General features: G+C 37.3%; 1 protein-coding gene across 1 annotated transcript; it reads left to right on the top strand.

The window, feature by feature from the left end:
* Window positions 1-50: 50 nt before the first annotated feature.
* LOC145996151 (uncharacterized) lies at window positions 51-5,068 on the top strand. Its single transcript, XM_083132492.1, has 2 exons — window positions 51-136; window positions 2,933-5,068. The coding sequence occupies exon 2, from the start codon at window positions 2,941-2,943 to the stop codon at window positions 4,522-4,524; it is 1,584 nt and encodes a 527-aa protein (XP_082988618.1). The 5' UTR covers window positions 51-136; window positions 2,933-2,940; the 3' UTR covers window positions 4,525-5,068.
* Window positions 5,069-10,731: the final 5,663 nt, after the last annotated feature.

Below are 10,731 nucleotides of genomic sequence, written 5' to 3' on the forward strand. Positions count from 1 at the left end.
TTTTTCTTATGGAAAACTGTCAAAACAATCAACACCAGTAGTAAGTTGTAACGAGTGCTTGCAACAGTGTCTGGTATGTGTCGGCAAAGGGCAAATCACATGAGTTTTTCAAAGTACTAATTGATCTATCTAGGAGGTAATTAGATTTTGTTTTTTTATCATAATAGTATTCATATAAAGTAGCACTCTCGTGTTTAAGTAATGTTTATAAAATGTATGCACGAGATAAGTACATAAAGTACAATGCCCAACAAGTCAGTATATTTCCCAATGTAAGAGGGTGTATGTTATATGTTTGAAGTAGATAACATTAAAAAGCAGCAAAGTTGCCATTATTTTTTATCTTAATTTATTTTTGATGTATCGTCTAAACGTAATGACATTATAAGGGAAACGATTCCACAAAATACCATGATTCAGACAAGTAAGTTTGTCCTGCACAGGGGCGTACCTTTATTGCAGCTGTTTCCAAGTAAGATTTTGAAATAGATCAGATGTCTTCATTCCAAGGAATCACTATTTGCATTTTTCTGCTGCTGCTCCAGCTATTACACGTCGACTGTCAATGTGGACCCAATCTGAGCTAATTTGAAACACATCTAAATAGTGTTTACCCCTTGAATTAGTGACTATATGCTTGAAACATACCATAAAATTTATTTTAAGATGTAGGAACCAGAAAAAACTCTGATATTTAGCTCCATTGTTTGTCCAATTCCTCATATTCTAGAAAAAGCATATTGTTTCAGTTATTCATTTGTTTTTTGTTAAAAGAACTCTGGTTGCATCATCATTAGAGGCCAGAATCTTTTTTTCGAACGACTTGAGATGACCGGACCCCTCTCCGATTTTCTTCATATTTTGCATATTCACTAATTGAGGCCTCCTAATCACGAATCTGAACTTAAAATTTGTCAGAAACTTCTAGAAATTGCAAAATAAGCGAAAATAAAGCGTTAGTTTTCGGAATTGAAACTGTCGATTTTCGCGAAATTTTTTGTTTCACTGCCAAATATATATGTTCCTGATACTACCACGACACCAAATTTTAACTATGTTTGCGTAACCTAACCAAACTAACCTAACCACGTGACAATGGTTCCTGGGGCTAGCGTCAACGGTTCACAATTATTTGCAATTTCTAGTTCCTGATAATACCACAACACCAAATTTTAACTACGTTTGCCTAACCTAACCATGCACCATGGTTCGTGGGGCTAACGCCAATGGTTCGTGAGGCTAGTGTCAATGGTTCGCAATTTCTAGACGTTTCCGACAAATTTTAACTTCAGATTCGTGATTAGGAGGCCTCAATTAGTGAGTATGTCAAATATGAAGAAAATTGGAGAGGGGTCCGGTCATCTCAAGTCATACCATTTTTTTTTTTCTGACGCATTACCAAACATATTACAGTTAGTGACATACCGTGTTTCTTCGAATGTAAGGTGGTGCACCATTTATTATTTTTTTTTCAGCAGGGGGGGTTGGACATAGAAAATTTAGATGCACCTTGTATTCGATGGCATCTTTTGTTCGAGTATATATATATACACAATGGTATTAGTGTAATATAGAATGGGTAACAGTCTGTTATAGGGAAAACACATTTCTTCAATTTTACAGAAGAAAGTACTTACAGAACCGCGTTTCTGTAGACTTTTTAAAGGTCGTGGAAGTGTGTTCTCTCTTCGTTCAATTTAATCAGCCCGTAAAACATGTATTTTTCGACATTAATGTCTCAGTGATGCACAAAAGCTCTTGCCTCCATTACCTTCGACTACGTGAACAAAATGTTCCGTGTGTTTGATGACGTAACCCCCGGTCAGTGTTTCCAACGACGCCATTGTTTTCCCAGAACATAATTTTAACCGTTCGCCTAACCTAACCTTGCTGTGAATGGTTCGTGGGGCTATTTATGAATGGTTTGTGGGGCTATCCGTAAATGGTGTGTGGGGCTATGCATGAATTGTTCGTGGGTCTATCCGTGCATGGTTCGTGGGGTTTTGGAACCTGAAAGAAAAAAAAATCTGTAACACGAAAGTAGGAATTTTTCGGTTAAGATGGTTTGAAACACAAGGATTTGCAATGCATAATAGGTAAGTTCGAATGTAAAAAAAGACTAAATGGACGAGTGAAATGTGTTTTCCCTATAACAGACTGGTACCATAGAATGTTGTACTTCCAATTTCAGTAATCTGATTTTTGCTCGATGTTTTACTGAAATACCGGTATTGATAAAAAGAATCAGCCTTGAAGAAATTTTCTTATGGTAGTATTATTAATGGTAAACGTAACAATGTGACAACGATGTAAATGTAGCACACACAATATTGTTCTAATAAAATACCAGTATATACATCTGTGCACCTTAAATGTTAAATATTTTTTGCACCTCAAAAGCTGAAGCAATAAATAAGATGTGCCTTACATTCAATTGCATCTTGAATTCGAATAAATATGGTATTGTTTGCAATTCTTAATCTGTGTAAAATTTCTCCAGTTAGTGTAAGTCTAAGTATGATGTAAATATCATGTATGAACAGTTAATACAGCATTGTTGGCAATACTCTTTGTCTGGTTCATTTCTGTTCAATTACCCTTTTTGCAAAACGTGACTCACTCTTAGGGTTTGCAATTTCTCCTTTGCATTTGACAAAGCAATAAGGTTCATACTTGTTACTGTATGTATTATATTGTCCGTGTATTACAAATTAAATAACTGTTTTATCACAAGTATGTTGGAGTAGAGCCTGTTTCATCAGACTATTTTCTGTATCCCTGTTTTGTTCGCATCATGTGGAAAGTTGCTGTAAATTTTTCCATGAGCATAAGTGTGTATTTGATGAAGAGCACCACATCTTACACACATAGATTTGTCTCTCCATTTCAGTGTGTTTGGTTACAGCTTTCACGTATGTTATTTTACTTTCAGTTAATAAAATGGTAAGAAGAAAACCACCCAAGACTTTAGAAGAATGTTGTCGTTCATTCATCTTGAAGTACCTGCACCAACAAGTCTGTTTATGGCTTCGGACCCTGAAGAAACCCAACAAAGGGGATGCATTGATAGAGCTCATAGAGCCTGTGCGGTCGTTTCTAGCAGACAACCTGACTAGGAACGTTTCCAATGATTTGATGAAGGCTGCGTGCTCATATTTCAAGAAGAATAAATTAAAACTAGGCGACATTGTAACCTTAGCTGTGTTATTTAATAGCGGAACGGAGGAACTGATACTGGATGCTGTTTACAGTAAGAGGCGGAAGTGGACATTAGCCGAAGAAATGGTGATGTTGGACAGCATGAAAAACTCTCAGCACTTGACCCATTTAATCATTCCTGCAAAGTGTACTGATCAGGTTCTGAAAATACTTGGAGAAACTGCAAGAAATTTGAGGCATTTGGATGCGACGTTTTCTAAAATTACGGACAGGGGGTTGCACGCTTTGTGTGGAGTTCGGGCTGCAATCGATGATGGCGATGTTGATGCAGTTGAGCAAATGCCGGAAGGCGAAACTGTGCATGTACTGGTCGGAAAACATAAGTATATCAAAGTGAATCAGGGTTGCCTAAACTTGAAAGTGATTGATTTGTTTTACACGCAGAGAATACCGAACGTCAGGGAAGGCGTGACTGTGCAGGGAGTAACGACCCTCCTAGTGTGTCTACCGTCCCTTTCCATTGTAAACTATGAACATCTAGGAGAGGTGCTCGAAGACTACAAAGGTTGGGTTAGTGAAAATGCAGAGTTCACTCACAAATTGAATTTGATGAAGCATAATGACCTGTATCCAACGTTGAATTCCATTGGTGCTGCAATTTCGTTGTGCCCGAACATTGAGAGATTAGAGTTGTGGACAATGGAGTTGAAAGAACATGGTACCATCTCTCTCGTGCCGAAGTTTCATAATCTTACCCATTTGTATCTCATGTTCTACACTTTCACAAGCGAACTGAAAGATTGCCTTTCGCAGTGTGGACCCAGGTTGCAGAACCTGGGTCTGGTGAACTTTGAGCAAATTAGGTACTCGGATGTGGCATTGGTGAAACACACGTGTCCGAACGTCAAGGTGCTCGAACTGGACGGAATGAATTTTATTAATGACGATGACTTGCTCGGCAATCCGTCATCTAATTTCCTTGAACTTAGACACTTTACCCTGGGTGGACCGATCCGCAATGAGAAGGTGATTACTTTTTTGCTGAGAAAGTGCTTGAAGTTGGAAGTGATTGTCATTAAACTGTACGACTCTCCGGTCGTGTTTGATGACAGCAGTGTTTTTCGGTTGACCCAGCAGACTTTTCCATGTCTTAGAGGACTCTTCATTGAGAGTCAGTGGATAACAGAATTATCACTGCACCATATCATCAAGAACTGCCCTAACGTTACAGACATTGGCATATATGGGGAGTGGAACATTCAGAAAAAGGAAGTAGAAAGCTTTAGAGAGATTTTATCAGCTCAGAACATGGATGTTAGCATCCATCTGCTCTATGCTGGTGACGACGATGATTTCTTTGATTGACCAAGTGCGTATTAATAGGGTTTTATGTAACAGGACTGCATGATGTGGATATTATTTTAATTTTTTGGTCATTTGGACATGTTTCTTATCCAATTTACTACTGGCCCTAGAATTACAGTCTGAAAGTCTACATATTATTTTCAGGAATCATGAAATTATCATTACGAAGTAATTCTTGCATAATTAAAACTACTTGCCCAGATCTTGCTGCTGTTCTCTGCCATTTCAATGGAAGTACTTTATTTCTGTCGCAATTTTTGATCCAAATTTTAACGTGCATTGGAAAATTGAATGAACCACTGATTTGTAACATTTCTCAGTATTTTCAAAGGCTGGCCTTTTTTTGTATTATCCCCTTCCAAAATTTCTCAAAAGGAATTTACTTGTTATGTTTATAAAGCAGTGTGTCCCATAACTGCAAGAATTTGTTGGCCTGTGACATTCGACAATGCATGTTTCAAAGAAATGTTCGTGTTCATCTGTAAGTGGCTTGGAAAATGAAGTTGATAAACAGTTGCCAATAAATATGACAATGACAAAAGTATCCAGAACTCATACACCACTTCAAGTGGGCACACTAAAATTCCTCCCCACTTGCCTTTGAATAATGATTTTATTTGTTTAGATATGCTTCTTTGGTGTTATTAATACTCTGTGAGTAGATTTGTATTTCTATACAGGAATAAGAAATATAATGGTTACGTCTCATGGACAGGAGCTATAGTGAATCTCTCACATTGTGTAGCATATGCGTTGTTTTTAAATGAAGAATCCACCCTGGATTGGGCATACGAACAGCTCAGCCGTGTTTCCTCTACACCTTGGACTCTGTTTTCTTGTTATGTCATTGAAAATGTAGTGTATTCAGATGCCACGTAGCACAGTGTAGCAGCAGTGCATGCAGATTCTCAATTTCTTTTTAGTTACTACTTCCCCGAAACTCTGGATATATTCTGTTATGAGTTTTTAGCTGCTCTAGGCACCCTGTTATATACTTATCCCAATTTTATCATATTTTATGCGGACAATCAGTTAGTGTGGCTAGATTGCTTGCCTTAAGTTAAAAAAAAAAAAAAAAAGACATGTATTTCAAATTCAGAAACATTTTATATGTAGAACGTACTAAATAAGCACATATTTGGAACAATCATGTGTCATATCATTGGCTAACAAGTGGCATTTCAGTGAAAATATTGGAACATTTCGTGGTGCCCCTGTAAGCCAGCCACGGCACCCTGGGGTGCACATTTTGGGAACCACTGGAGTATGCAAAGGAGAGAAACTGTTTTTCAGAAAGTACTGTAAATACGTTTGTAAACAAGGATAATATTACTTATTCCTTTTATCATTTCTGAGTAGTTTTAGAAACTATTAGAAAAACAAGTTGGGAATATGATCCAAAAAGTTTCCTGCATGTGTTGAAACCATGAATATAGTGATGGTGAAAGATGAATTGTACATTTAGGCAAATGGGAATTGCGTAGTAAAAACTACTGGCAAGATGAAGACATGCTGCTTTATGCAACTGTCTGTTAAAGTATCGCAAAAGAGAGAGAGAGAGCTATGTTGAAAATTTTGAACATGATGATTTAATAGTCGGTTGCTTGTAAGTATGCTCCCCCCTCCTCTCCAACAGCCTTATTCTTGTAGGTAATTCCCTTGTCCGTTGTTGGTTTGGAGATATTCCGTGATGTGCCAACAAGATCACTAAAGCCTGATTGAAATGACACTATGGATCATGAAGTTAATATTATTGTCTACACAGAATCCCCCCCCCCCCCCACATACACACACACTCACTCACTCACTGAACTCTCCACTGGGCCATGAGTCTCGGATTTGAATCTTGCCCTCGGTGTGGTTGTTCCGTCCGTCTCTTCATCATATCATTACCCATCCTCATCTTCATTGATTATCCAAAAGTGGCAGAAATGCGAAGTAAAATACGTCAAATCCCGGCACGAGAGTTCTTTGTGAGTGTCACTTCATCAATTTCAACGTATCACTCATTCTTATATTCGCGATTAGCTAAAAGTGGCAGAAAAGTGAAGTAAAATAGACCAAATCAGTCATTTAGAATCCACACAGAATATAATTTCTATCAATCCATGCTGGTGGTGTTGTTTTGGTTAAATTATGGGCTCTTCCTAATTTGTATTAATTGAAGCAAGCATGTGGCACATTTTTCAATCCACCCTTAACTTCATTTTACAGACTATCGAGGCTTTGGCGTCTGGAATCACAGCCTCTATAATCCTCTGTTGGGATCGCAATGTATCACCCATATATGTTTGTGATTTTCCTTCATCCATCTTACCACCATTCTTCCTCTTCACAATTAGCCAAAGTTGGCAGAAAATATGTAAAATCGATCAACAATTTTCATTCCATGGAACAAGTAGTTTCTCCCCCTTCCCATAAGTTCATCTCAAACTCTAGCCATGCTTGTGCCGTGGACTTGCATCTGTGCCAAATAGTTTAAAGCATTCCGTGTATTGGATTGGAAAAATAAGTACTGCATCATAGCAACTGTCTAATTCAAATGCAGTAAACTAGAGTGTGTATTTCGTAGATGAAGAGCTGAAAAGACTGACATGATGTGTAAATTTCTGTATGTAAGCTTTTATACTTATATCGGCTCTTTGGTACAAATAATATACGTATTGTGTAATGACTTGTGAAACTTAGTTTTTCTTGTATGTACGCATTGCTTGCATTGTAGAATTATTTTCCTGTAGTTTACGGTTATTACAAGCATAAGATAACAGTTTTTACGTTGTGACGTTTCAGGAGACACGCTCCCTTCATCAGACATTTATTTTCATTTTGACTAAAGATACAGTTATAACAATGGTTAGCAATTTTTTAAACAAAAGAATCTGTTATATAATGGATGTTGTCAATGTTACATTGTTGTAATATAGCAACTTAACTGAAAAGAAGCAGTCTGTTTTATTTTTATTTCAGATAAAAAAAAATTTGATCACATTATTTTTTTATTTAAAATTATGAATTCCAAATATCACCCTACTTCAAATAATAAATAATAGTAATAATAATCAGGTAATTCAAATTCATTATTGTTTTCACAAAGTCTCTTGATGTTTTCTGTTACATTAAAATTTTAAATACAATATCTTTAGTCAAAATGAAAATAAATGTCTGATGAAGGGAACGTGTGTTCTCCTCAAACGTCACAATGAAAAACTGTTTTCTTATGCTTTTAATAACCGTAAACTACAGGAAAATGATTTGTGAAAGTTTAATGAATATATATTCTAGTCAAATGTAGATATGATCATGTATATGTCTGTATGGGTTTATGTATTTAGTTGAATGAAGTATATTAAAATGATTGGGATTATTTTATTTCAAATTCACACTTTAATTATATTTATAACATAGTGAATGACTAAACATGTGAATAAATATTATTGATGCACGTGAACTTGTAATATGAGCGACTCAGGAGTAGAACTTGATAACCCACACTCCGTTCAAAATTAAGTTAACATTGATACGATTGCTGTACAACAGTGAATGAAGTTCCTTCAGTAGCCGGTGATAGCCAGAAACGTACGGGAACATCTGTGTAACCCATAAGCGAAACTGTTTTTCTCGGTTTTGTACTTTTGTAGGTTATCACGTTTTACTCCAGAGCCATTCACATTATAGTACAATAATTTTAAATGTGAATAATATGAAATTATTTGACCAATTAGAATTTCAAATGAATCATTTTGCAGTAAAAATATATCATCATGAGGCTACTAAAACTTTACATTTTTTTGTCGAAAAATAAAATTTAATTCAGATAAGGCATAACTTACATCACGTGCCATCATTTCGCTAAGTAATAAAGACCAGTTTTGGCACGTACTTACTTTGCTCTCTAGCTTTCACCACATGATGTGGCTTCCTCAGGAGTGAACAAGACTAGTTAAGGTTTAACCTTTTGAGTCCCAAGGCCATTTTCACAAGTAAGCCACACGGTCCCGAGCCGATTTTGAGGAAAATTCAGAGTTTCAATTAAATGAGTGTAGATTGGAGACTAATTGCCCTAGAGAGATGAGTGATATACCGTTGTACGTGGAATGAACCAGATTCAGACTATATGAAATTTATGCAAATTCGGCGTATATATGGAGGGGGAAAGGGGGGAAATCCCCTGAAAATACTTTTTTTTTTTAAAAAAAAATGGTGTTTCGCCCCCTCGAAAAAAAGTACATGACAGTGTCGACATGCACATGGAAATGATCGCTGACATGTAAGGAACACAAAAATATTTTCATTATCATCATATGACCAATGTAACTTGAGTTGTACATCCCAAAAGGAATGGTCGGCACGCCACTGATTCAAGCTTCAAAATGCAGCGGTACCTTGAAATGACTTTAGCTCAGAGACTATTTGCCCTGGAGATATGAACTATATACCGTTGTACGCAGAATGAATCACAGATTCAGACGATATATAATTTATGCACATTCGGCGTATATATGGAGGGGGAAAGGGGGGATATCCCCTGAAAATACTTTTTTTTAAAAAAAATGGGGTTTCGCCCCCCCTGAAAAAAAGGATATGAAAAGTTCAAAATGCACATAGAAATTATCGCTGGCATGTAAGAAACAGAAAAATATTTGCATCATTTTCGTATGACCAATGTAACTTGAGTTGTACCCCCAAAAGGAATGGTGGGCACGCCACTGATTCAAGCTTCAAAATGCAGCGGTACCTTGAAATGACTATAGCTCAGAAACTAAATGCTCTAGAGATATGAAAGATATACCGTTGTACGCAGAATGAATCACAGATTCAGACGATATATAATTTATGCACATTCGGTGTACATATGGAGGGGGAAAGGGGAAATCCCCTCAAAAATACTTTTCTTAAAAAAAAATGGCGTTTCCCCCCGCCCCCGTCCCCCCGAAAAAATGTCAAAATGCAAAATTTATGCAAATTTGGCGTATATATGGAGGGGGAAGGGAGAAAACCCCAAAAAATTATTTTAAAAAATTGTTGAAATGTTTGAAATTTATATTTTCCCTTGAAAAGAGATGCAAAAGAGAAGTCCCTTTTCCCGCCTTTTCACCTCCATTTTCATGAAGAAAAAAAAGATGCAAGAAACATTTCTGTTAAATACATGTGTTAGGAACAATATAAAAAAAATCGAAATTCTAGCCAAAAATAGAAAAGTTATAACGTAAAAACTACGACCTTGACACAGCGTCTCGATCGAGATGCTTGGGACCGTGAGGGTTACTTTTAGGTATCTCGATCGAGACGCTTGGGATCCAAAAGGTTAAAACACGGGGAAGGCAAGTTGAGGTTAAAAGATAAAAGACAATGCAGTGCCCTGTCACTCCTTCCTACTTCATCTCTGGCTAGCAACTCAGTATTTTAACCTCAACTTACCTTCCCCATGTTTTAAACCTTGACTAGGCTTGTCCACTCCTGAGGAAGCCACATCATGTGGAAAGCTGGAGAGCAAAGTACAAGGGCTGATTTTTTAGTAGTGGCAACTATTTATTTTGTAGACACACATACATGGTTCTAAGTTTTACAGGCCTTCGATGTAGTCCCCAGCATTGCGCACAACGTGTTGCCAGCGATGTGGAAGCCATCGGATGCCGTTGGCACTGCCTAATCTGTTGATAGTATGAAGAGAGCGTTCTACTGACAAAAGAATGTCTCGAACTGATCGGAAGCGAATCCCACAAAGTGGTTCCTTCATCTTAGGGATTAAGCCTGTTGCAGTCCATGGTGTCACTGTCGTGCTGTGCGACCTCTAGCACATTTAATTTTTAACCAGCGCCGCTGCTCCTGCTTCATGAACATCACGACTGCACAACGCGACCGCTCGCTCACAACTGTTTTGTTCTTGTTGTCACTGTGCACGGGCATGGAGTGAGATGGGTGAGTTCATTTGGTCTGAGGGAGGGTACGCATGTAACTAACCTTTAGTATACATGACATTGCCTGGCTCCATTGCACGGCGTCGCTATAGCATAGTTGCCACTACTAAAAAATCAGCCTATGTAGTCTATGTGAAATTTAATTCACTTTGAAAATGCAGAAAGTGCAACTAGATATCTGATAAGTGATCTTTGATGCAAAGCCTTTGGTACTTATGGAAATTATATTTGACTTTTCAAACACCTTCAATGTTTTTGACTGGTAGGGATGCCGGTTGAAATTCAAGTA

The sequence above is a fragment of the Lepisma saccharinum genome, chromosome 12, assembly GCF_977018435.1.
Source record: "Lepisma saccharinum chromosome 12, izLepSacc3.1, whole genome shotgun sequence".
In the NCBI taxonomy this organism is placed as follows: Eukaryota; Metazoa; Arthropoda; class Insecta; order Zygentoma; family Lepismatidae; genus Lepisma; species Lepisma saccharinum.

What these genes read in the sequence shown, in the direction of transcription:
- LOC145996151 (XM_083132492.1), top strand. Translation starts at nt 2,941, where the DNA reads ATGGTAAGAAGAAAACCACCCAAGACTTTAGAAGAATGTTGTCGTTCA.